Below are 27793 nucleotides of genomic sequence, written 5' to 3'. Positions count from 1 at the left end.
GTGCCATTTACAGGTGGAGATTTCCTGTGTTCAATGCTCAGCTGAGCAAGGCGATCAGTCCTCTACCTTTGCGTGTGGAGTCAAGTGTTGGGTAATGTCTGTCTGCTGTGATTTGGGTCTTCATCTACACAAGGTGCTTCTTCTCAGTGCTGGGCAGCCTGTTTCTCACCTGATTGGTGGTCAGCAGATCTGCGTTTTGTGCAGGTTTTGCTCCTAGCTGCTGCGCTTGGGAAACCTCTACAGATCTGGCTGCTATTTAGTCCTTGTCTGTGTTTATTCCAGCAGATCTTTGTTTCAAACTCAGGTCCATACCTGCCTGTGTTTTTGCAGCCGGGCTCTTCTTCCTGAGATTGGGCAGTCTCTACCTTGCTGGGCCGTCCTCTATAGGCTAGGCAACCTGTTAAGCAAGTGATCAGACCCTCCTATTTGCTGTGTCTCATGTGCAGAAGGGTTCTACTGGCCCTTGCGGATAAGCTCTATTCCAATCTGTGTTTTGCATTTGGGCCGTTTCCTCTTTGCTAGGCGGCACCTTTATAGGCTGGGCGGCCTCTATTAGGCAGACAGATTTACGTTTGTTGCTATGTTTTCTGCTGGATGAACTTTCTTTTTGCTAGCTGGCCTCTTTTCTGGCTGGGCAACAGATTTCTGACTTGTTTGGACTGTACTTATTGCAGCCATCTGCATTTTGTAGATCTGCCCCTTCAAGCTGCATCAAGTCATCTCTCACACCTCGGATACTTCCCCCTCTACCTTGCTCTCTGATAAGACTTCATACAGGTGGAGGACTTTCCAGTGGTAGCATCTTCTTTACTTTCTTGTAGGTATTTCTTGAAGGACAAATATGGTTGGCATATATGCTATGGGGTATCGTATGGTTTAGGATCATTTAGACCGACCGCATCTTATTACTCTTTCCCGTCATATTCTTTTAGGGCTTCTAGTCTCCAATCGGCATTGATGGTATCTCTTGAGTAGGTGCTAGTCCTAGCCCCTCTCTCGGCATCCGACAAGCTAGATGCGAGGAACTACTCTCTATGGTCATGCCGCACTCCAGGTCGTGCCGCATGGAGTGCCTCCTCAAGGATTATGACCTTTGGGATTTTGTTCCAACTATCCCGACCTACCATGGATCCTCATGATGGTGTGACTACAGATTTGGCAGCTTTATGGGATTAGTTGAATGCTAGAGCCAACTCTTTTCTCCTTTTGAGTTGTATAGATTCTGTGCTCGTGTATGTTAGACATATCGACACCCTTGTAAAGATTCGGAGGAAATTGGCATCTCTATTCCAAATCCAAACATTTGGGCATTGATTTTCTCTTGAGTTGAAGCTCCGACAACTTTTTGTCGTAGATTCCCCTATGATAAGGGATCACATCCACAAGATGGAGGAGATTTGGTATGAACTTTCATTCCTTGGTACAGACATTTCTTTAGAGAACCTAGCCATGACACTTCTCTCACATCTTCCATCAATGACATATGATGTGTTCTACACCAATCTTCTCACTTCTCGTAGCTGGATGACTCTCACTTGGGAGGAGCTAGTTCCATTGGTGCTTGAGCAGGATGCGTGTCACACTGAGCCAAATTCTTGCGGAGCCCGTATACATGGCCATGCTTATGTGGTTTTATCTCTACAGGTATAGGACAAGCCAAGCAAAAGAAAGAGAAGACAAAGAAGTTGGAGTCATCTTTTGACTCTGTTATAGCTTTTGTGGGAAGGCGTAGAGGATATTCCATGTGTCCTCATTGTGGGAAGACCTCACACCCCAAGGAGAAGTACTGGAGGATATACACTCACCTTCGTTTAGGAGCGAAGGGTGCATCTACATCAAAGCCTTCATCTCCCTCTACTTATCACATGCTATTTCCATTGAGTCAATCTTTCTACACATTTATCAGGTGCAAGAGCCTTCTTCGATTGTCTTGACTTCCAAGCAACCTTGGCTCTTTGACAATGGTGTGTTGAGTCCTATGATTCCCCGAGGTGATTTGTTACAAGTTCTCTGTTTGTCAAAGGGTATCATCACTGTTGGAGACATTTCTTTGGTGCCTATTAGTAGTGTTGGCACCTTGCCTCTATTATTTGACCATTCATCGAGCTTCGTTTCTGAGGCCCTACATGTTCTTGACTTGGGCCTTTCTCTCCTCTCAATTCACGGCCTTTATAGAAGCGGGACCTGTGTTATCTTCATCAAGCTAGCTATCTTTGTTGAGGATTCTTCTACAAGAGCCACTTTTGTGATAGGTTGGTAAGAGAGGGGGCTATCTATGCTCCATTCCCCTTTGTGTAGGGCCCTCCAAGGCATCTTTCTATAGCCGCATCTATTCCTAATTATGCATCATCTATTCCACAAGTTCCATTCCATACCCCACCATCTCCTCTAGTGGTTCCCTCATACCTCCCATTCCTTTCAAGGGGGGATAATATTGGTGATGCGGCTATGGATTTCCTAGCCCTTTGTGTTTTAGAGGGGCCTTCCCAAGATCGTGAAGGGTTGCTTCAAGGTTTCCAATCTACTTTAGGCCTTTTTTTAATGCAGATACCCCTTTTTGTCATCATTGAGCCACCATTCCTTGCCACTTGGCCCTTGATCCCTAGTGTTTCTAAGCAGTTTATGGTGCCTTCGATAGTTCCTCACTATCATCTCATAGTTGGGTTAGGGGCTTGGCTCACCCATCCCAACTGGAGTTTTCTAGCTTGATTTGTTCGAGGCCTCTCCATTTCCATTGCCCTTTGGTGGCCTTTTGTTTGATCGGCTGTTTATATGAAGAGTCTCCTTGGTTGGCTTTCTTCATTGACTAACTACATCGGCTTTGGCACTCTTCTTGCTACCCTTGGATCCACATCTCCTTTGGCCTTCCACCACATCGAGAATCTAAGAGGGGGTGTTAGCAATCATGTGTGCCTTGTGTGGTCATCTCCTGCCTGTGAGCCTTTGTCTAAGTCAGATGAGGACATTAGGAGCTATAACATTGTCTTTTTCTGTCATTTTATGTGTTTTAGACACTTTACATGGAGGGCATACTAGTGCATTTCTTTTTGTGCACTTTTGGCTATTTTTTAAAGGGGTTTGACCACATTTAAGGTTTTCCTTCTTTTTCACCTATATTTAGGTGGCTTGCCCTCCCACTTTCATTATCCATGATCCATAATTGATCCTTCGTGATCAACCAGCCCTCATTTTCTCATCCCTCTACTACCGTCTGGTGCCCACACTAGTGCATAGAGATATGTATTAGGGCTGACTATTGCAGCCTTGTACCTTCAGCCACTGCAGTCACATTATTTCTTCTCTCTCTCGCATTCTCTCTTTGCCTCCTTCTCTCCATGTTTGCTCTCCTTCTTCCGTTGTGCACTCTCACAGAAATCAACAAATGCAAGCATGGAAATGATGCACATTATTCCTTCTCTCTCTTGCGTTCTCTCTTTGTCTCCTTTTTCTCTCCATGTTCACTCTCCTCCTCCTATTGCACACTCTCACAAAAACCAGCAAATGCAAGAATGGAAATGATGAAGAATAGGTTGTACCTCTTCTTATTCTTCATAGAGGTGATGCCCTACTTTCTCGGCTCAAGAGTGAGTGGCTTGCAATGCCTTAAGACTCCCAATAAGAGACAATATAAAGTTGGTGCATTTTGAGTATGCAGATGACACGACCTTCTATGTAGAGGATGATGAGGTGATGTTGGAGCAGGTGAGACTTGCATTTGAGGTATTCTACATAGTTGCAGGTATGAAAATCGATTGGCAAAAGTCAATTGGTTTTCTCATAGATCCAGACTCTAGCATGGAGTGGGGGTGAGTTTCAAATGGGTGAGCACTTGGGTTTCAGATGGGTGAGCAGTGGACAAACCATCCGTTATCTTGGCTTCCAGGTGGGACTTAACATTACCCCAGACCTAGTACCAAGTGGGGCATCCCCTTGGGCTTTAGATGGGCGAATAGGGGACAGATCATCCATTATCTTGGCTTCCATTTCTCCCAATACTTGATTCCATCAGAAGTAAGCTGATCTATTTGAGTACAACCCGCCTCTCCTTGGCAAGCAAGGCCATAGTGGTCAACCAGGTCCTATTAGTGACAGCTTGGCACATTGCATCAGGTTGGTGTTTCTCCTGGTCATGTGCAGCTCAGCTTTGTTGCCTTGTGCGGAGTTTTCTTTGGGCTGGTTCAGATCGGTGTAGGGATTCCTAGGCCAAGATGGCACGGGCAACTAGCATCCAACATTGCTTAGAAGGGGGGTTGGGGATTATCGACCTAGAGTATTAGATTTTGGCCCTCCTAGACAAGCTGGTGGTTCCGTGGGCTCACACCAGGTGGGCAGACATGGAAGGTCCTTTTGTAAGAGGGCCTTCAAGGCCTACATGGCTTGGCGTGGAGTGGAGGCCATCCTTGAGATGGATCTTCACATCAGCTTAGATCACCCCACCTAGATCCTCCTCCTTGCACAATTTTCTATGGATATGGTAGGGCTTGCGCAAGGCCCTAATATAGAGGCCTCTAGTATGTTAGGAGGAGATAGACTGCTAGTAGTGGTTTCAAGTTTGTGATTGTGACAGGATCCAAATTAGTGAGTGCCCTCACATTTAGTGGGCTGGCTAGGAGGCCAGCCCTGCCTGCACTGTTAGAGTATAGAGAGAGGTCTATAGGCTGGCTAATTGGGCGATTATACAAAAGGTGTATGGCTGCCAGTGAGGAGTTGAGATCAGAAGGAGGGAGATTGAGGTAGCGATCCCACAGGACTCGTTGGAACCCCCTGTTTGAGAGCCAGTGCTGCTTGGTGAGTTGTGGGAAGCTAGGTTCTCACCAATAGGCATCCCCTTTGTGGGTGGCAATTAGAGTGGGCAGTGCCCCCCATGAGGTTTGGTTTGGTCATAATAATTAGGGCAGTAGCTGGGAACACTTGGGGCTACAGGTATCGAATAGAGAGCTGGAGTGATGGCACTAGCAGCTGGGGCAAAATGCAGCCAGTGACACCTCTAGAATGGAAGGTGATGATTGAGGATGGCCACTATAGGAGCTGGAAACTGGTGACAACTCACTAGGGACAAATGCAAACCAGTAGAGATAGGAGGGCAGTTGAAGGATGTCTGCGGCAATAGCTAGAGATGATAAGGAATGAGTGGTAGCAACAAGAGGAGTTGGTAGCTATGTGATGATGAATTGGGGATAGATTGGGATGCAAGCAATGCAAGTGAGCTAGCACATACTCTCTTTATAGATGAGGAATCCACAAAAGATAGAGGAGCTTGCTTATGGGATACTGAAAGGCAGTTAGCAAATTTGAGTTTTGGGGCTGGTTAATGAGCTAATGAAGGTTTAATGTGTAGTGGACCTTTTTTAGCTTAACATCTCTTTCACACTTGTGATCATCTATGCATTGCTACATAATAGGTTCAGCATCTCCACAATGAGCCAACCCTACCTCACTCATAGGCCACATCTCTAGATGGACGTCAATTGGCTTGCCAACTCTGGAGATACAAAGTTACTTGTGCATCTGGGTCAAAGAAGATCAAGCCATCTGATCTCTCACTTTGCCCTAGGCCCTTCAACAATGTAGCATCTGAATTGGCCTTCTCACTGACCATATCTGGAACCAAACCAACAACAGGGTTCTGCTGCTTACCTTGTTGCTTTATCTCAGGTTGCCTTTCCATGGCACAAGTGGCATGAGACTGACTCACTAGAGGATATGCATCATTGACATCTCTGGATGGATGTCAATCGACTTGCCAACTCTGGAGATAAAAAGTTCACTTGTGCCTCTAGGTCAAAAAAGATCAAGCCATCTGATATCTCACTTTGCCCTAGGCCCTTCAACTATTTAGTATCTCAATTGGCATTCTCACTGACTATATCTAGAATCAAACCAACAATTGGTTTCTTCTTCTTAACTTGTTGCTTATCTCAGGTCACTTTTTCCATGGCGCAAGTGGCACGAGACTGACTCGCTAAAAGATATGCATCATTGGCACTTCTGGAGAGAGAGTGTCACCAGACATACCTATAGGAGCCATATACCAGGCCGTGGCTATTTGATACCCTGGTTACTCTAGCTCTTATATACTTAAGAGCAGTCTAGGCCCCAAGCCCAGCCACATCAATCAGTCTGGACACAAATAGAGAGGCCCTAGATTATTTTGCTTTGACAAATGATATGCAGAAAACCCTCAGTGCTACATGAGATTCTTAGAGTAGAGCTTGCTGTGCCACTCATGGAGGTAGAGGCCCCCTTTGAGATCATCACTTTTATACTGAGAGTGCAAAGCATGACACCTGACACTTTACCATGGACAGCACTGGTGGCTTCCCAACAAATGGCCCTTGAGAGGTGTGAGAGCTCATGGTACTTTGAGGTGGAGTGGCTCTTGCAAAATATGATATCAAAATGACGAGCCTCCCCCTCTTCTAATATGATCCAAACTCACCTCTTGTCCAGTTCCCACAGAGAGAGGAAGCGGGACCTATATCAGAGACATACATACAGAACCTTGGTGGTACCCCCGACCTCTCTACCCAGGAAGATGCAGTATTATATAAGATCGTTTTATGAGCCTCACCGAGGATGAATTCATCATCAGACTCTTGTACATGGATTGTTACATCCCACAAATGTGAATTGCTATAGGCCAGCTCAGAGTTTTATCACACCAGCTGGAGATACAGATAGGTAGAGCCTCACGAGTCCCTAGGGAGGAGAGGATATGCAGATTGTGATATGAGGAGGTAGAGATAGAGGAGCATTTCTTATGCAAATATAGTGCATTTGCCCAGACACAAGAGGGATATCACACATTGTTCCAGGGGCAGCTAACCATGCAGTTGATGATGAGCACACTAGATCAAAGATATTTGGGCTGCTATATACTCGAGATCTAGAGAGTCAAAGCATTCCAACTATCACATCTTATATCCCTCCATCCTCACTGGATGGAGTTACATCTGCATGGCATTGTTGTACCTCTGGATATACTTGTATACACTGATGGCTCACCTAGATGATGATGCACACGCTCATTGCACATTAGATAGAAATTTTCACTTTTCACTCTCCTGCTACCATGAGGATATTCTCTTGTACATGGATATGTCTCATAGGCCAATTTGGTCCTTAGTAGATGTTAATATATTTTCTTTATTTCTTTCTTTACCATTTACCTGTAATCTTTTATTAGGACAGTTACATGCCATGGTACCCTCCTCTTCACAAATGTAACATTTGTTGGCAGCCTTAAAAGCGTTAGGCTGCTCTTGTATCTTATCATTTGTCCTTGCTGCCTATTTGCTAACAAACTTAGAATCCTTTACACGATTACCACTCTTGAAAGGTTTCTTATCATTCTCTAGTTTGCTGGTCTTGTGGCCAACAACTTTTCCACACAGCAATTTATCAGCCACAGTAGCATTCTCAATGATGTGAAGTATGCTATGCACTTTGGTCTTTGCAAAATAGTCATGTACTTGCTTCAAGCTTGAGCAGGCCGCAACAATACTTTCCTTTTTGTTCTTCCATTGTGACCCCTCTGTAAGAACTAACAGACAACAAAGCCGCCCGAAATTCTTTGTTGTATACATCCAAATCTTGGTAATTGGCTGCCCTCGATTGTAGGCAGTCTTCACTGTTAGTAAGCCACCTGGTGCAAAACACCTGCTTGAACAATACCCAATCTTTTGGTGCTTTTCCTTCAAAAATGATTTGTCCACCATTGTTGCAATTACCTTTGATAATTGGACCACTTCATATAGTTTCCACTTCGATAAGCTATGCAATTTGTCCACCATTGTTGCACACTCCCTTTGATAAGCACACTTTGGACCACTCAGTGTAGTTTCCACCTGAATTAGCTATCTCAAACTGCTGGATCAAAGCCAAAGGTTTCATTTTGTCTTCTATACCATTGAAGATTTTCAAGCTTTACTGACTGTTGTCCATCCTTGTAGTCTTTTTGCTTTTTCCTTCGGAGTAAGGTTATCATGGACAAGTGGGTGTAAGAATCTAGGCTGACTTGCACTACTGAAACTAGTTGACCAATATTCCCAACGATTGGTGCTGAATTTACATTGCCAGATACTGGTCCAAACATGCTTTGTTGATGGGCTGCATCCCAACCTTAAAGTCTGGCTGAGTGCCCACATTCCCATGTAAGTTATCTTATGTATGAAGTGAACTAATTCCATCTCGCAGCGAAACAAAAGGCAGCGTCCAGATCATTTCCCTATCCAGCAAATTTTTCTGGTGATTCCGAAGGTTAGGTGGATTGGTTTGCATACCTACAAGCACATTCCCTTGCAAGAATGTCTGGTCAACACTACTTGGAACTTGGCTAGCTTGTAATGTTGGCTGCCATAACCTGGAATACAGAATCTCCTCCAAAATAACATTGATGCACAAATGGTGGCTGAACTGCTTGCTGTACTTGCCGCTCTTGCTAAAAAATACAACCCTATCCATTGACCTAAGCAACCAATGCAAAAGTGGACTGTTTAACTGGAACACTTTGCACTGGTAGTACCATTGCCACCATAGCTGCCGTAGTAGTTGGGTAAATAAGTTCTAAATAAACACATGATCCTGTGTGGTGTTTGGCTGCTCCAATGGAAGTTTATAATTTTCATAGTTAGATTGTCATGTAAATGGTGCTAGCCTCTCTGAGATCAATTAATTCAGTAAATAGTATAGATACCAGCTATTGTCTAGACTCCAGTGGGAGTCAACAAACCAGCCTGAAGGCAACCACTCAATTGGCCATATCAATAATGTCAGTAGCAGTTGTCAGATCGCTATGGTAGAGAGGAAGTTTCAGTCTTTAGAATGGGCTTTTATTTTTTCTAGAGAGGTATCAGAACTTTGGTTTGTGTTGACTTAAATTCTATCAATTTCATAATGGACATGTACGGAGGGTTGGATAAAGAATAAATTAAATTTTTAGAAGCAGCAAGACTTTTCTAAACCTTAGTTTGCATTTTTTAGCTTTTGTTATGGTGTATTTATTCAGTGACTAATGACTGGATATGTTAGTGTGCAATGTGATTATAATTGGCTGTAAGTCCATTTTACAGATGTTCAGGAATTTTGATTGACAGCTTTATAAACGATGAAGAAGCTGCAGGATTGTCAAGTGAAAGCTTGAATGTTGTTTATCCTTATGGAGCAACATTGACTTTGCAAAAACCAGCAGCAGCACTTCTGACATCTGGGTTAATGGCACACCCTGTACGTCAGGCAATCGGTACATATTGCCCTCCTCCAACAAAATTCTCCCGAAATTCCGGAATACCAGTCTCGGACTTGTAATGGAGCTCAAGTAATGGTACCTCTAAATTTCTGCTACCAGTAGAAAGTTTAATCATATTTAGGAGTGGATAATAAAAAAAGAAAAAGATTTCAGGACGAACTATATTGATGATGCAGTGACTGCCATATGTGTGCTGTTAATTTTGAAGATGTCATGCAAGAAGCATCTATAAGCTATATATGACGTATATAATTTGCTCTGGTCCTGCCTGTACTATATACTAGATTTATTTCAGGTGTCATAAAACAAATGTAGACAAGGAGTAGACTAGCTAACAGTTATGCCAATAGGTAACACATTTGAATCTCATGAGTCTAGCTAACAGCTATTCCAATAGGTAACATGATTGGACCTCATGAGGTCCTATCCATGACATTAACTGCTGTAGAATCTGGCAAAGATGTGTCAAATATGCTGACTGACAAGCCCATTCTGTGCAGTTTTCTAAAAGGATGGGCTGCAGGTCACGTAAGGCCTCCTTGTCTTGTCCTGAGCCACTAGTCTAGTCTGCCTCTAATATGACAGTGGAAGGTGGCTAGGCACGTGTCCCTGATCTAAGAGGTGCAAGAAGTTGGTGATACTGTTCTGCTGTAAACTAGTGACCGGCGAGTGTATCTTGGCCTCCCGGTAATGTCAGATCTCAACTCAACCAGGAAGACCCAGGTGTCTCTAATTTGGGTAGTGCATGGCTGTAGTTAGCAGCTAAATCCTTTTCAGAAAAGGAAAATTTTATAGTGACCAGATGCAGTGATCCGCAATCTCTTTAATTCTCTTTAATAATGCATAATGCGCATATGTGCACTTTTGTGCACAAAGTTCTTCGTCCCTGTCTTGATTTGAAGCTGATGCAATTCCCTTTTGTTTCTTGCACAAAACCTTACCAAACTTCAGCTTCTTTATAGTGCATACATTTTTCCTCCTTATTTTGCAACCTTTGGCATCAGCTGAGTACTCTCAATAGCACCTTCATGCTCACTTGTGTACAATTTCTAATGAACGTGTCTCTATCAAAGATCTCATTCTTCTTTGTAGTTATAGTTTGAAATGCAGGCTTCCCAATGAAGAATCTCAAACAATGCCTTTCCTGTAGAAGTATGCACAATCATATTGTGAACAAACCTCTGTGACATGTTATATTGTAGACCAAAGGGAAACCGAGGTCCAGTTAAAAATCATATAAGCTTTGCAATCCACCGGCTTGTTATATTAGTATTTTTACAATTTATTTTTTCAGGTTTTCCTGCATCAGATATACAGGATAATCTTAGGTTCATTGCTTCTTGCAGAAGATATGCATGTGGATTTTGGTTTTTTGTCTGGGTCCTTTTCACATGATAACAAAATGTGTGACTAAAACTCTTTTTCTGGATCAATAGGAGCAATTTGGCAAGGTGGGAAAGACCTTGGGAAAGTGGCTGTGTTGGGAAGTGTTCTGATGTTTGATGACTTGTGGATCGACAAAGAACACAATGTTTTGCTGTTTGACTTTCTCATCATGTGGCTATCAGGAAGGATTCCCATTAAGGTCACTGCTTTGCCGGTTTATAGTATCTAATGTTTAATTTAGGTCTCTTTCGTATACATACAATATTTCATATTTACGTGATATTTTGCTAAGCCATATTTCTTTATCGGATCCCTAAGGAATGAAAACATTGAGCAAAAGAAAAGTTCACATAGAACTTGTTACTGGAGCATACAACAAGCGTCAAATGTCACCATAAATTCTTGAGAAGTTTCTATCACTGATGGCTATTGCATGTGTAGAGATTCACCGATTCCTCTAACAAACAAATTCTTGAAAAGAGAACCCTTCATTGTCTTCAGATCTGATTGTACTATTCTGTGAGCATGTAAGGGTTGAAAAATCCCGGCTTGTTGTATCTTAAACAATATTGTTTAGCAGCTGCCGCAAACTGTGTCAATGAACCTCTATGGCTGTTTCCAGGCTGTTTGAGTTCCCCAAACAGAGGCCTCTTATACCTCAAATTCCTTAGCTTATTGACTTCCAAAGATTAAGCTTAATAGCTGCATAATCACTTGGTGCTTTCACGATTCATCCTATAACAATCATTGCATAGGTAATGAGATATTTTTGTATAATTATTTGACCAGTAGTCCGAGATTATCATCAAGATTGTTAACTCCATTACCTCTGCCGAACTCTGAACCTGTCACTGTAGCAAATTAGTGTCAATTGCATCCAGTTCTGTGACTGTCCTTTAAATTTCCATACTATGCATTAATGTAGGATGTCTTGTATAAATTAACACACATACACACACACACACTTGTGGGTCAATAGCATAATATAGAATTATTCACCTGCGAATGCTCATTACTTCATGTATTGTAATTTAGATTGGCAAAATATGGATGGAAGAATTAGAGTCTGCCGACTTAGAATATGTACCTGACATAGGGTCATTGGCAAATCGGTTGCGTTGTTGCTTGCAGGTAAGCCATTTTCCTCTACATGTTCCCATGTTTATATCAAGAACAAAGTGTTTGATTATAGGTATTGCAGTAAGAAAACATGTAAGGGCTCAAGCATAGAGAGTAATATATACTTTTTTCTTTTCATAATTTTCATAATGGCTTCTGCTTTTCTTGTAAGAAAAAGTATCTTCTATTAATCAAGAGTCCTAGATGCTATGAAAGCCCTTAAAAGGACAGGAAAGAAAGCCCCACTAGAAGGAAAGGGTTCAGGCAAAGCTGGAAAAGTGGAACTTTCGGCTGCGGCCGACTGGGGAGCCTTCTTGTATAGTGAGTGGAGAGCCGTATGAACATGGTGGGTGCGCATGGAGCATGGGGGCCGGGGGGCACATACACACCTTGAGCACACGAGCGTCCCCATTCGATAACTGATAGGTAGCCTTCCTCTTGGACCTTATCAGATTTATGGACACGTCTACAAGAAATTTGCCGAGTGTGTGTTGGATTTATAGGCACATGTACCAATGAGGTTCTATTAGGTAGAGTGACTAGGAAATTGGAATCCACTTAGGTAACCAAAACTGAAAGAGCGGCACATGTCTATCAAAATGCTGCCAGACCCTCTTGTGATTATGGACACATGTTCATCTCCCAATCGCTAGGCGAACTATACTGCATATTTTACGACCTTTGAGGATTCGAACCCCGACTCTAACACAAGGTCTACCAATAAAGCATGGCATATCTACACTACATGTATGCTAACTAACACACAAAACAAGAAAATGTTCACACACACACACACACACACAAGCAAACATGCAACTTGCAATGAAAAATGCATGCAAACAACACAAGCAATTGACTCTTTTTATCTTAAACATAACTCAAAGGAAGTTGTACATGCTAAGTTGCTATGCATCTTCATTACAAAAAAACAGGTCTCAAATAACATAACATATTTCTCTCTTCATCCACTCCATCATCTTGGCTATCACCATTGACCTCCTCCTCTTCTTCTCCACTTTCCTCCACAACCTCATCATTCACTATAACTCCAAATGATTTAATACAAAAGTCCCTAATAGTGCTCATTGCAATCGAGTTCTAGGGTCCCTTTGATCTTTGCATCCATGCACCAACTTTCTATCATTTGGATGTGATTCTATACAATTAGCTGGTTCTATCTCTCCATGCTTTATTATGAAATTATACAACAAGTGCTAAATCTCAAAGCAAATATTTCCGCAATCACCCTTGTGGAGTGTCTATGAGCTAAGCGCTACAAGAGGCATGCAAGTGCCAAATTGCTAGCTCTTTCTCGAACACAATTTGTTTGTTTGCAAGGGACTCCAAAGTGGCATACACTAACAAAAAATCCCTTAGCTACTACTGTCACGTGGAAGTAAAATTTTGAGATGCTCTAATCTTATTGATAACATTTGAAAGATATTAATCAAATGTGCAAGGTTGTATAGCACCTCTGATGCACATGGTTTTGGGTAGGATCAGAAGGGCTAAAATTAATTTTTAAGATTATTTAATCTTGAAAATTAATTAAATGGTTGGATAATGCTGAAAAATGGATTTAGAAGGCTACCACTTTGCAAGAATGCCCATTCAAACTAAGAAAACGTTTTTAGGGGTTGGGTCTCAGCTATTTAGTTAGTTTACAACTTGAGAGAGAGAGAGAGAAGGATCTACTGGTCCATTTTCTGATTGGAGAACAGTAATTTACTGTACAAGACAGCCATTTGGGGCCTTAGCAGGCAAGGGACAATAGGGAGACCATAGTTACCAGGAACGGGGAACGGGAACGGGAACGGGACCCCCCGGAACGGGGGGAACGCCTAAAGTTAGGGAACGGGAACGGAGGGAACGGCATATATATATATATATATATATATATATATATATATATAGAGAGAGAGAGAGAGAGAGAGAGAGAGAGAGAGAGAGAGAGAGAGAGAGAGAGAGAGAGAGAGCTCATAGATTAAGTTAGTTGGAAGATTGCATGGTGGAAGTGAGAAGAGTGGCATGATATCACCGTTGCATCTTGCTCACACCAAATCTGGACAAATCCCCAAATTTTCCAAGTCCTGCGTGCACTAATTTCAGTGAAATTGAAAGAATTTCACTAAAATGTGAAAAGCCCCAAAATTCCCGGGTAGATGTGCACCGACTTTGCAATTTCTGAGTCAAATTGTCCAATTATGTGTTAAGATCCCCAGATTCGAGAAAAGCCCCAAATTTTTGAGCCGATTTTGAACAGATAAGAGATCTTGTGCTCACGCATGTGAAACCCCGTCAATGGGTGAAGGAGATTTCAAAAAAAAGATTGAAATTTTGAAAAAATCTACGGGTCAACGGACCCGTCAGTCGTGCGCTGTGACGCCCGCCTTTCGCCGTTACGTACTGGTCGCCGTGTCCGCCGTGCAGTCGCCCCGTCGCGTGCAGCTGTTGCTTGTTACGTATTGCACAGCAGTCGCCTCCAGTCATCTGTCCACGCTTGCTGCAGTTCCAGGGAACGGCCGTTCCAAACAGGGAACGGTTGCTGGAACGGCCCGGAACGGGCTGGGAACGGGCAGGAACGGGGCTGGGAACGGGCAGGAACGTTCCATTGGCGTTTCGTTGGTAGACACATGCCGGAACGCGTTAATCCGTTCCTAAGGCCCGGAACGGGCGTTCCCTGTTTCTATGAGGGAGACACCTTCTAGGAGCTAGCAACAATATTGCTGATCAGGTGTCAGTATTTTGGAGGTGCTTGGTAGCAGGAGACTACATTAAATGCAGACTAGAGCAAGCAACAAGCAGATTTTAGGTTTTCTCATGAAGAAAATCAGATTTCTCTCTTATCTTGGCTTTCTCTCACCTTCTCCAACCCCTTCTCAAGATATCTCAATATTTCTCGACCATTTTGAGCATATCTTAAGTAAATTTGGTGGATATTAGAGGGATCTCTACTGTAAACCCTAAATTTCTGCAGAAATTAGAATTTAGTAGCCACTTCTAAATCTGTGCCAGTAGGATAAGACATCATCGTACATTGAAATCAACAATTGCAATTTGTTGTATTGTCAGGGATTTTAGATGCGCAGTCATTGATAGTAAATTTAGAGCAACGTCTTGGCAAGTTGGAGTCTAGCTAGAGCAAGTTTCGGGTGGAAATCAAAGGGCGAATTTTCCAATTTATTTGCTGATTGTTGGATCAACAAGAGGCTTTTGAATCAACTAAGGAGATCGTGGAATCTCGGCTTGTAATACATCCATTGGTAATTGAAGTTGAAGAAATACCAAAAGAAGTGCCATTTTTGGGGAGGACAAGATATTTACCATCTAAGATTATTAAGGTAAATTGTGTATTTCAATTTATATTTATTTAATGATTGTTGTAATTAAGTGCTTGATTAGAAAATTACCACCTTTCCAAGAAGAAAGGTTGGTAACTTAAAGAAATACAAAAATGGATGTCAGTTTTGGGGCCAACAGAGTGTCTAGTGTCCAAGAATATTCATGTAAATTGTGCATTTCAATTTATGTTTATTTACTTATTGTTGTAATTAAGTGCTAGATCAAGGTATTACCACCCTTTTCAAGAGAAAAGGTTGGTTTCAACTACACATGATCAAGCAAGATTTGGGCCCTCTTTCTTTTGTTTGTTTGTATCTTTCACCTTTTGTCCCTTTAACCCGAGGTTGTCATCACCCAAATCCTCACAAGGTGGTGTCTTCCCTATATCAATGTCTATAGCCCTTGGAACTCCAACCATTTTGGGTGTGGAATCCAAAATGGCATCCATGGAAGCAAAAATGGCCAAGAAGAAGGCACAAACCATGTTTGTCCTACTAGTTTTTTTTGTTTTTTGTATTGTTTCTTGAGCATGTTTATTCTATTTTGCACTTGATTAACATTATAACTCCCTTGAATCTCCCTATTTAGTGCAAATGCAAGATTTTCTCAGTCCTTCGATCTAAGGTCTCCATGTTTGACGTATCCCACTTGGGAAATAGTACAACTAGTAGGGATCTCCACGTGACCCCTTTTCCTACTTGAGCTAGTGTGTTCTAAGATAGATTGCTCATGCACGATTACATTCTCTTGAGAGTCATTAAGGCTCCCTCCCATCATTTCAATGAAAGATGAAAAACTATCCACATTTAGTTGGGATGATGGTACATTATCTTCGTACTTCGAGTATTCCCATTTTTCTCCCATTTCATTGACCCCTATTATTTTCTACATGCACTGAAATTGTTCAAGGAGAGACATCTCCTTCCTTGGAATAGGTTGAGGAATACGATCCATGATTGATTTTGGTTTTTAAGGGGTTTCTCTCTACACTTGAAAGAGTTACGTTGATTGCTGATTTACATTGAAGTTAGGAGAGTTATATTTATGAAGTCTTTTATTGAAAGTCATTTGGAAGAGATGTGAGTTAAGAAGTCTAGGACCTTGATTTGAACACATAACATTGACTAACATATACGAATAGCAAGGTGAATCCATTAAATTTAACATTAAAATGTGCCATAATTAATACAGACATTGTGAGGCGTATTCATTAAATTTAACATTTGAATGAAAATATACATTAATTAACATACTAGCATAGCGCACAAACATTACATTACAAGGTAAACATTGTGTGTCTATATTCCCTACTCACTGCCCCCCATCCTCTTCCTCTCCTATCATCCCAATTGAACCATAGCATGAGGTATAACAATGCCATGTAGATCTAACTCCATCCAATGTGTGTGTGTGTGTTTGGAGAAGAGGAGAGTGTGAGACTTAGTTTTGTCATCTCCTCCTTATCATATCCCCCCCCCCCCTTCTATCAAGCTCCTAATTTTTAAAGTGTGCCAAGAGTGTTGCCAATTCAAGCAACCCTGAACAAATACAAGGCCTCAAGGAAGCACGTTGGGACTCTAAGACTTACACTAGGGGCATCTTGACCATCTACTCCACTCACATCAATCCATGTTGTATAGGTATTAATGAAAATTTTAACTCTATTCCCAATGTATGGCTGTGACATTGTTTAATTGCATCATCATAGAAGATGGAGTTTTAGATTGTAAGAATAGTTGTAAAGGATTCAGCCTAACTCCATTTAACCATCATGAGATCACACAATTCTAAGAAGAGATTCTCATATTTTCCTGCTTTAGGATGAGCCCTTAGGGAAATCATTAAATAGATATGCAGATATTTATTCTAAAACAAAATGAAAGCCACCTACTATGGACATAACTAGAGATAGAATGTAGAGGACAAATTGTAAAGAAATATCTATCAAGACTCAAGTATTATCTCCTAGGGACATAAGTAGTGATAAATACATGAAGAACTCTATATCATTGGTGCTCATTGCCAATACCTTGCCACCACATTGCTAGGATTCTATACAACACATACTAAAAAGAATGCTTGTTTCATGTCTAAAACTCAAAAGTCTAAAATGTGCACATAAGAATGGAAAGCCCTAACAACTCATAGTTGAGGGGGCCATATATGTAATGGGGACATTGTTTGTGGCACATCCCCCCCTCCCCCCACAACCCCCCCAACAAAGCCACTTTGAGACCAATCTTGGACTTATTTGGGTAGTTGTATTCCAAGGGAAAGAAACTTAAAATTAGTGGTCAAGAAAACTTGGATAACTTTATATTCATGGATTAGTGTTGCCAAAGTGGAGGAAAACCCCAAATTGTATGGTGAATAATGTTAGAAATAATGTATGGGCTTTCTTGATTAGTTGTTGTGCTAAATTTACAGAATCTTATGCGATGATTGATATCGTCAAACAATAGCATTAGAATACTAAAGATAGGGAGATGTATTAAGTCAAAGTTCTCTTGAACCATGTGTAGTGATTCCAAGGAGCGTTGTTAGGGATCATGCAATGTTACTAACAAAAATAGTTGAGATAGGAAGAGATGTTATGAATTGTCCCTTATACTAGCATAGAGACGTCCTAATTAAAGATAGGGATTGTACAATAGTTCTTGGGAGATAGAGAGACAACGAAGTGATTTTCTTAGCGTGGAGTGGTCATACCTTCAATTAAGATAGGGATCATGCAATGGTAACCTGTGTATGCATGGATGTGATACCATATGAATAATGTAGTGGTAGCTTGCAATGTCAAAATACCTGTAAGATGTAATGATTTGCTAGAATAGTATCATGTGTCTAGACGGATGCAATGTTGTTGAAGATAGGAATCATGCAATTGTATCATTTTGAGATGTTGTGTTGGTTATTAAAGTGGATATACTGTTTGATAGAACTAGTTGTGCCTGGATATGGCTGTTTGTGGATGTGGTTGGTAGAGAGCTATCATGGCTGTGATGAGATTACATATGGGTTTGTTTCAAGGGTCATTTTTTGTTCAACCAAGCTAAATGTTGATATTTCTCCTTTTGCCTTCTCTGTTGTGTTAAGGTAGCTGTCTTATTTCCCTTCAGACTAAAGGGTATTCTGTTGAATCTCATGCATGGATTCTAACCTCTTTATTTGTCTAATGCCAATTCATTGGGCTTTTGAAGAGAAACTTTGTACTCTCCAATCAAATGAGATGCAGTAAATTCTTTCACATGAAGCATTGATATGAATAGTAGGCTTAGTTCATTAGAAGCATAAGAATTTGATATAACTGGAGTCTTCTGTTCAAATGAATATATAACTCCACTTGATGTTGTTTCCTCTGCTAGCATGCGCAGCTTCTTATAAAGAGAGAGGAAATTCTCAGTTGAATTGATGCGTTTGTCATGGTCAATGACAGCCCACTGTTTTGCCACAGGAAGAGGAAGAACTGCCTCGAGACTTTACCAAACTTCCTGACAGTGCGTTATTTTCTTACCATACCAACTTGATTCCTGAAGTAGTAGATCTATATAAGCGCCTTGGTGTCAAGTCAGGTCCTTTGACGCTCATCACTCCAGAGGCAAGTTCACTACTCTTCAAAACGGGACAGATGAAACTTGAAAAAACAGGGTTGAAAGTAAAGCAGAAATCTTAGATGTTTCTGATTCATGCACCTTACTTTGCTGTCATCAGTTTGAGACCCCTACACCTCCACTTCAACCAGCAATTTTTCCACCATCTTTAAGAGAACCTCCTCCTCCTCCACTTGATCTCTTTGATCTTGATGATTGTTTCGCATCGCCTTTTGTTCATTTAGCAAGGCTTACCAATAAGGTACTTTTCTTCACATTTTTCCACTCCGTTAGAAAGATGCAGCATACGCTATTTATTTTACGCCTAGAAAATATAAATGGATGTATAAAACCAAGAGTAAATAATGAGAATTCAGATTCTTGCCTTTCGTAGCACACATACAAACACAACAAGGGAAGATGGTGTTTGCTCTTACTAATGATATCAAGTCTAGATATGGTATGCAAGCTTTGCACATTCCAACTTGGTTTCTTGATAAAATCCTCATTGTCCTTGATGTGATTCTGCCTTGTCAAAGAAAGGGATCCTTCCTGTAAAATATTACACGGCGCAGCGAACAGAATCTGAGAAAGAGATAGAGAGTACACAACAGATAAGAGGAGAATCAGTAAAATTCTTTAACTCCAAACAACTGATACAAAGATGGCTCTGTCCACCCGTGCGCTTCCACTGTGTGAAGCTTAGATGGCGATCTAGACAGAAGATAGGTGAAGAGCTTAAGGCTAGCTGGAACAACAACTCTGACTGGGTGAAAGATGAGTGTGAGATGGCTGCGAAGGGGTTTAGCTTTTATAGCCCGCGAAGGTCGTTAGGTCGGCCTGCTGACCGACCTACCATATGAGCCTCCACTAGTCGGCCAGGGAATATTCCAGGGAATATTCCCTTTACCATCGGGCCGGGGGCGCTGCCCCCGGACCCCCGCCAGGGGGGCCGCTGGCCCCCCTGGGACCCCCCAGCCAGGGGCCGCTTCCGCGGCCCCCGGACCCCACAATAGGGGCCCCTTTTAACTCCCTTACCACGCAACTCAATGCAATGTGCCTCGAGTTGCTACCAGCTTAACCACTCCGTCTAACCCAAAGATTAGACCCACAACAGTCACCTTTTTGCCATCCGGTCACATAGACCTCATCTGATATACAAGTCAGGACTCAACCAATGTCCGGGCTTACATTTGGCTTCTCCTCATAATGGGGGCCTTACAACTTTGAGCACCATGGATCATTGGTAGCACCTAATGAGGGTGGGGCATTGATCATATCTAACACCCCCCCTCAATGTCCACCCATAGGTGAACTATCTCCTCGGCCCAATGCCGAGTCTCTGAAGATGAACTTGAAGCAGATCCTTCGTAAGTGCTTTGGTGAAGATATCTGCTCCATTCTCCTCTGTTGGACAGTAGACCAATTCCACTATCCCATCCTCCATCAAATCACGCACATAGTGATACTGGATCTCTATATGTTTGGTGCGTGCATGAAACACTGGATTTTTGGCAATGGCGATGCAACTCTGATTGTCACATCTCAGCACAGTTGGTTCTTCATCCTGCACTCCCATATGCCATAGAATCCTTCTCAACCATACGGCCTCACATGCAGCAAAACAAGCTGCCTTGTACTCTGCTTCGGTAGAAGACAATGCCACTGTTGGTTGCTTCTTACTAATCCAAGAGAAAATTCCTGAACCCAAAGAGAAACAATAACCAGAAACTGACTTCCTGGAATCAATGTCTCCTGCCCAATCTGAGTCACAGTTCCCCACAAGAGAAGTTCCGAAACTGTATGTGATACCATAGTCAAGAGTTTTCTTCAAGTATCTGAGCACCCGCATCCCAGCCTTCCAATGACTCTCATGAGGTTTGTTTGAGAACCTGCTCAAAACACCAACAGCAAAACTGATATCTGGTCTGGTGTTACACAAGTAGATTAGACTGCCGACCAACCTCCTATACCTCCCAATGTCTGCTAGTGCTGATGTATCCTCAACGGATAACTTTACATTCACCTCCATAGGTGTAGCTATCTCCTTGCACTCGGTCATGCCAAATGCCTTCAAGATCTCCCATGCATACTTCTTCTGAGAGATGAAGATCTTTCCTGGCTCTTGCCAGACTTCAATCCCCAAACAATAGTGCAGCAAGCCCAAGTCTGTCATTTCAAACTCAAAACTCAAAGCCTTTCGAGTTTGGTTGATCATATCTTCATAGTCACCTGTAATAAGAAGGTCGTCCACATATAGGACAATCACTACAGACTTTTTACCATCCCTGTAAACATACAAGTTAGCATCTGAGGCACATCTTTTGAAGTTTAGGTTTAAAAAGAACCTATCTATCCGCTGGTACCATGCTCTGGGGGCTTGTTTCAGCCCATACAATGCCTTCTTCAGTTTACACACTTTGTTCTCAGAATGGGGGGCCTCAAACCCTGGTGGCTGAGCCACGTACACCTCCTCCTTGAGGTCACCATTTAAGAACGCTGACTTAACATCCATTTGGTACACTGGCCACTTCTGGTGGGCAGCCACTGCAAGTACCGTGCGAATAGTGGTCATTCTGGCAGTTGGGGCAAATGACTCTTGAAAATCAAACCCTTCAACTTGTGAAAATCCTTGGGCAACCAGTCTAGCTTTGTACTTTTCTAAGGTACCATCAGCCTTGTACTTTACCTTCCAGATCCACTTGGTGCCAATAATCTTCCGCTTTGCTGGCCGATCCACTAGCTCCCAAGTGTCATTCTTCATTATGATGTCATACTCCGCCTGCATAGCAGCCTTCCATGATGGATCTGCAAGTGCTTCTTCTAAGTCAGTTGGCTCCTTTACTTCTCTCATAATCTCAACCATCAAGGCCATGTTGACTATGTGAGCAGAAGCCCTCCTTTGCTCCTCTATTCTCTGAGACCTCCTTGGTCCGTCTGCCTTCTCCTCAACAGATGCAGGCATAGGATTATTGTGGTCATAGAGCTGCTTCACCCAGCGCGGCAATGGCTTTTCCGGTGGGGTGATGTCAGGTTGGTGAACTTTTTCCTCATCATCTGAAGATGATGCTTCCTCATCCTTAAGGATAGGGATAGCTCTCGGGACAGGTTCATAGTGGACTACTTCTTCGCTTGATGATAAAGTGGAAGACCTTGCCTTCTCCTCCTCCACTGTATGCGGCTCCTCCTTGAACACCACATCACGGCTCGCGATGATCTTCTTTGCCTCTTGGTCATATAACTTGTAAGCCTTCTGCTCATCACTATAACCCAAGAAGATACATTTTCTGCTTTTTGGTTGTAACTTGTTTCTCTTCTCATCTGGAACATGTGCATAACATTTACATCCAAAAATTCTGAAATGTGAAACAGATGGTTTCTTACCAGTGTAAGCCTCATGAGGTGTTTTTCCCTTGAGAGCCTTTGTGTAGCTCCGATTTAGAATGTAGACTGCAGTATTAACAGCTTCAGCCCAAAAATGGTTAGGCAATCCCTTGCCCTTTAGCATGCATCTTGCCATCTCCACAATGGTACGATTCCTGCGTTCCACAACACCATTCTGCTGAGGTGTGTGAGGCGTCGTCAATTGACGCTTGATCCCTTTGCTCTTGCAAAAGCCTTCAAACTCCTTTGAGTTGAACTCACCACCACCATCTGTTCTAAATTTCTTCACACTTTTCCCTGTTTCATTCTCAACAAGTATTAGCCATTCTTTAAACTTACCAAAAGCTTGAGCCTTATCACGAAGGAAGTACACCCACATCTTCCTACTGTAGTCATCGACAATCAACATAAAATAAGAAGATCCCCCCAAGGCCTGTGTAGGCATCTTACCACACAAGTCAGCATGCACCAACTCTAGAGGAGCATGTGCTCTATTCTTGCTTTCTTGTGGAAATGCCTTTCTCTGTTGCTTGCCCATCATACAAGCTTCACATGGTTCCTTCAATTCAGTTATTGTAGGTAGGTGAGCAACCATACCTTGCTTTTGCATCTCCTTCAATACTGCAAATCCGATGTGTCCAAACCTTTCATGCCAAAGCTTACTTGTGCCCACTCCAGCGGTGGCTGTAAGAGCACTTAGCTCATACAGGTTGTTCCTCCTTTCTCCTTTGCCAACAATTGTGCCAGCACTATCAATAATTTCTGCACCTGTCTTCTTGAACCTTACTTCATGACCAAGATCAGTTATGGCAGCAACTGATAAGAGATTTCTCCTGATTTCGGGAACATACAACACATTTGAAAGCTTTTTGACTTCACCATTTGCAGCAACAAAAGAAATAGTACCTGTGCCCGCAGCAGGGCATTTAGCATCATTTCCAACCGTCACAGTGATGGATTCTTGTAGAGGCTGCATAGAACTGTATAGACCTTTCTTGTTGGTCATGTGACGGGAGGCCCCACTATCCAACACCCAAGAGTCAGTGGTAGATTCTTCTTGCGCCGAGGAGCACACTTCCTCAATGGTCGCCATGAATAATTCCAACTCTGCTTCAGCCGTATTGGCTGTCTCTTTCCCTTTAGTTTTAAGGGTACCATTCTTTTCATCTGCCTTCTTGACACGACAATCTGCAATTGCATGTCCTTTCTTCTTACAGTAGAAGCACTCTCCTTGAAACTTCTTCTTGCCGCCCTTTTTCTTTTTGTCACCATCATTTTTGGTGGAGGAAACACCTTTGCCTTTTGCATTGGCAGAGAATGCAGCATCTCCATTGTTGCTTCCTTCTCGGGCTTTCAGCCTCAACTCCTCCTCCATTAATAATGCACAAAACTCCTCAAAAGTCAAAGCTTGAGGTCTCACCTGAGTATTAAGGGCAGTTACTAGTCCATCAAACTTTTGTGGACAAATCCGAAGACACCTCCGAGCTAGCTCTTCGCTAGTCTTTTGTATCCCAGCGCCAGCCATCTGGTCGCGCAGATTCTTAATCCGAGTGATGAATGCTTCAACCGTCTCTCCTTCAGCAAACTTCTCCGCTGCTAGTTGATTCTCCAAGTTTTGAATCCTTGTTTGGTTTCGTGTTTCATACTGACTCCTTAGTACATTCCAAGCCTCTGACGCTTTGGTTGTATGCTGAATCAGAGTCAAAACACTGTCAGAACAGCTTGTAACTAAGGCACACAATGCATCTGCATTCCTTCGTTTCCAAGCTCGTAGAAGATCTGCATTCGGAGGAATCATCACACTAGGATTTGATGGGTCGGGGGTAGGCTGTGGTTCTGCGTCAGTCCCCAGCACAGTCTCCAGAAGCTCATAAGAATCAAGGATAGTAGTAATTTTGAACTTCCACAAGGTGTAGTTTGTACCATCTAACTTGCCTTCGCTGAAGGTTGGTGGACGAATCCTCAGTGTTTGAATAGCCGGTACAGCAGCACCACCTCCTGCACCGCTTCCTGATGCGCCAGAACTGCTTCCCGGAGTCGACATCGTTTCTCTTTACTGTTGAAGCCTTTGCCTCTTGCACTCTCTCCGATCTCTAGAGCCCCCTGGGCTCTGATACCATGTAAAATATTACACGGCGCAGCGAACAGAATCTGAGAAAGAGATAGAGAGTACACAACAGATAAGAGGAGAATCAGTAAAATTCTTTAACTCCAAACAACTGATACAAAGATGGCTCTGTCCACCCGTGCGCTTCCACTGTGTGAAGCTTAGATGGTGATCTAGACAGAAGATAGGTGAAGAGCTTAAGGCTAGCTGGAACAACAACTCTGACTGGGTGAAAGATGAGTGTGAGATGGCTGCGAAGGGGTTTAGCTTTTATAGCCCGCGAAGGTCGTTAGGTCGGCCTGCTGACCGACCTACCATATGAGCCTCCACTAGTCGGCCAGGGAATATTCCAGGGAATATTCCCTTTACCATCGGGCCGGGGGCGCTGCCCCCGGACCCCCGCCAGGGGGGCCGCTGGCCCCCCTGGGACCCCCCAGCCAGGGGCCGCTTCCGCGGCCCCCGGACCCCACAATAGGGGCCCCTTTTAACTCCCTTACCACGCAACTCAATGCAATGTGCCTCGAGTTGCTACCAGCTTAACCACTCCGTCTAACCCAAAGATTAGACCCACAACAGTCACCTTTTTGCCATCCGGTCACATAGACCTCATCTGATATACAAGTCAGGACTCAACCAATGTCCGGGCTCACATTTGGCTTCTCCTCATAATGGGGGCCTTACAACTTTGAGCACCATGGATCATTGGTAGCACCTAATGAGGGTGGGGCATTGATCATATCTAACACTTCCTGCATCCATCTTTGATCACTATCAAACTGTTTCACCTGAGAATGCTATCTTAAGATTGGCATGTGACAACACAAAGGTTAATGATGTCGAGTGCCTTGTGCTAGCTCCAAGACATCAAGGCCTCTATATCTCTGTCAAAAAGTTACCAAATGCCTCTCTTCCATGCCTGACTTGAGAAAGAGGGAGATAGCCATTCCTATACATGCATAGATTTGTATCTTTAACCTCATAGTTTGCTATTGCTAAAGGATCCTTGAGTTCAGATCCAATTTCTGAGAAGCTTTGTATCTTTTTTAGTATATCTTTCTTTGATCCCATCGTATTGAGGTGTCAGCGTACATCTTGCTTATAATCATCATCTGCTTCCATGGCTCCATATTTAGGACAAAAACCTAACAACTATCAATCACATAACAAGAGTCAATGATGGTGGGCCTCAAAACAAAGAGTGAACCTCTCATGCTAAACCTCTGATGTGCCAAGGCTTCATGCCAGGCATAGCCTCATATAGTGTTAAGTCTGGAATGGGATATTGTAAGAGAACTATGTAAACACTGTAGCTTTCCAAGGAACACATGACACCTTTGGCCCGTAAAATGTGGTCTATATCCTAAGATCATGGCAACATAGAATAGAGAATGGGGAATGGGAATAGGAACGGGAAGCGTGATAAGAACAGGGAGGTCTTATTCGCGACATGAGGAGGAGATGAGACATTTTAAACCAGGTAAATTTAGGATTTTTTCATAATTTTGAAATAATCAAGTTCAAAAGTATTCAAGACACTCTAAAATCACTTTCTTTACATCATATTGCAAGTCAAAACAAAATGATTGATGCATCGTATATTAAGACCAGTTGATGCTACAAAATAAGTACATACTCAAAAAGTCTAAAGAGTAAAGACTCAAGAGTCATAAATGTTAGAATGTTGAAGTACATATGTCATAGTATGAAACAGTTGAGGCCCAAGTGACAAGGCCAATAATATATACATGATAGAAATATCAAGCCAAACTGTCAAAACAATGCTGAAAGATAGCAAGCCATCCCTAGGTGCATTTTGCCTAAATCTGCATGGGAAGAAGCAGCCAATTATGACTTTGGACTGTGAGAGAGGTGTCAAATGTTGAGAGAGAGAGAGAGGGGGGGGGGGGGAGAGAGAGAGAGAGAGAGAGAGAGAGAGAGTTGTAAAGAAAATACTTGTCTATAGATAACAAACACAATTGTACGACAAAGCACAAATTGATAAAGAACACACACGGTTAGGGTAACTTAGAGACAATGAACACTTAAGAAGATCATGAATAATGAATACTGAATATATACAATGCTCAATGCAACAAACACACTATGCAAAGGTGAAATACTGACCCCCGAACTCCCATGTCTCTAGGACTAGGGTAGAGAGTATGAGCTAGAGAGTGTGTCGTACTCTGATAGATCAAGAAACGTAGTGGACAACCTCCAGAGATGTTTGGCAACAGCAAATACAACCATGTGGAGCTGGATAGTAAGACAAATGGGATAGACAGCAGTGAAGATCGGCAAACACAGGCTGAAAAGGATGACATGGCAGCTTGGTGATGAATTTAGTCAACAAAATGTAGGCTGAAAGACCATGTCGCAGTGTAGTTGATTGCAGAGGTAGCAAAACGCAAGCAGATTCAGGGCCCAAATGGCAGCAGATAGTCATATAGTAATAACTACTAGCTAGAAACAGGTCGCCAATTGATGGAGATGGCTGAACAGTATATGCCTAATGTTGGATAGTAGTAGGCAACAACTTGAACTAAGATATCCTCCGTAAATAGGGTGTGGAGACAGTCACCAACAATCTATAAAACAGGATTGAAGCTGAGTGGTGGGAGCTTGTCTATTTATAAATGGATGGGTCCTCCCAAATTAGGGTTTGGTTTATGGGACATAAACACTCTCTAGGGTCATGTTTCCTTTTAATGAAAGTTTGATAAGTTTGAGTTTTGGGGCTGTTATTAAGAGCTAATTAAGTTTAGATTGCATTTTAGCTCAACACATCCTCTTAGGCCCAAAATTGGAGCTAAGGAAGGGGGTGCCAATATAGCTCAGGCCCAATTTTTCTTTTATCCTAAGGCGTCCCACCCGAAAGCAGCCAAGACATCGGGCAATGAGTGTTCATTGGTTTCCCACTGACTTACGAAGACTATAGAGGCAATGATTACCTTACCAAGGGAGCACAAGTGACCACTCCAAGGAGGCCAAGGCATCAGGCAAAGGGTACTTGTTGCTTGTTGAGTGGCCTACTTGGACTTGCAAAGACAAATGGAACCACGATGGACCTTTTTTTTTAGCGATTTGAATGAGAGTTTTAATCCTATTGAGTAATTTGTGTCCCCAAGGAGAAGAAAAGAGATGGTTCGACCTAACACATGACAAAATAGACAAGCTATTCCAACCACCCATGGATGTTGATGAAGAAGAAATCTATGGGGGGTATGTGATGAAGAAAGTAAGGAAAGGAGACTGCTCTAGGAGACTGTCATGGGAGTTGCTACGAATATGGTGAATCCAACGTCAATCACTCTCTTATTGAAAGGGAATAAATGCACACAAATACATATTTACAAGAATAGAATGCCAATGCATGGGTAATGCAAAGGGCGATGTAAATCGCCATGCTCATGTAAAACGCTATGCGATGGTGCCACTTGGATGGTGCTCTTGCAAGGGAATTGTTCACTTGCCCAAGCGCCCTTTTATAATCATAGTCCTCCTGACAATGCAAATGATTATATAATGATACAAAGAATAATAATATCAATGAAGCAATCTGTAATCAAAATCGTGTCACCACCAAGAGAAGCAAGTCTTCCTCTCTCAATGTGAAAG

General features: G+C 42.5%; 1 protein-coding gene across 2 annotated transcripts in view; it reads left to right on the top strand.

Annotated features, from left to right (window-relative positions):
- Nucleotides 1-27793, top strand: part of LOC148041836 (uncharacterized) — a 102797-nt gene that overhangs the window by 46785 nt on the left and 28219 nt on the right. The window contains exons 7-11 of one of the 2 annotated variants that reach the window (XM_087688775.1): nt 9096-9241; nt 10684-10832; nt 11669-11764; nt 18549-18692; nt 18806-18946. In XM_087688775.1, coding sequence (XP_087544901.1) covers nt 9096-9241; nt 10684-10832; nt 11669-11764; nt 18549-18692; nt 18806-18946 — 676 coding nt within the window. Of the gene's footprint in view, nt 1-9071; nt 9242-10683; nt 10833-11668; nt 11765-18548; nt 18693-18805; nt 18947-27793 lie in introns of both variants that reach the window. The other variant, XM_087688772.1, reaches the window with a different exon arrangement.

This window comes from Lygodium microphyllum, chromosome 1, assembly GCF_053477565.2.
Source record: "Lygodium microphyllum isolate KBCC chromosome 1, Lygodium_microphyllum_v1.1.10, whole genome shotgun sequence".
Taxonomy (NCBI): domain Eukaryota; kingdom Viridiplantae; phylum Streptophyta; class Polypodiopsida; order Schizaeales; family Lygodiaceae; genus Lygodium; species Lygodium microphyllum.
The sequence above is the reverse complement of the archived record's forward strand: the minus strand, read 5'-3'. Positions and strand labels throughout refer to the sequence as shown.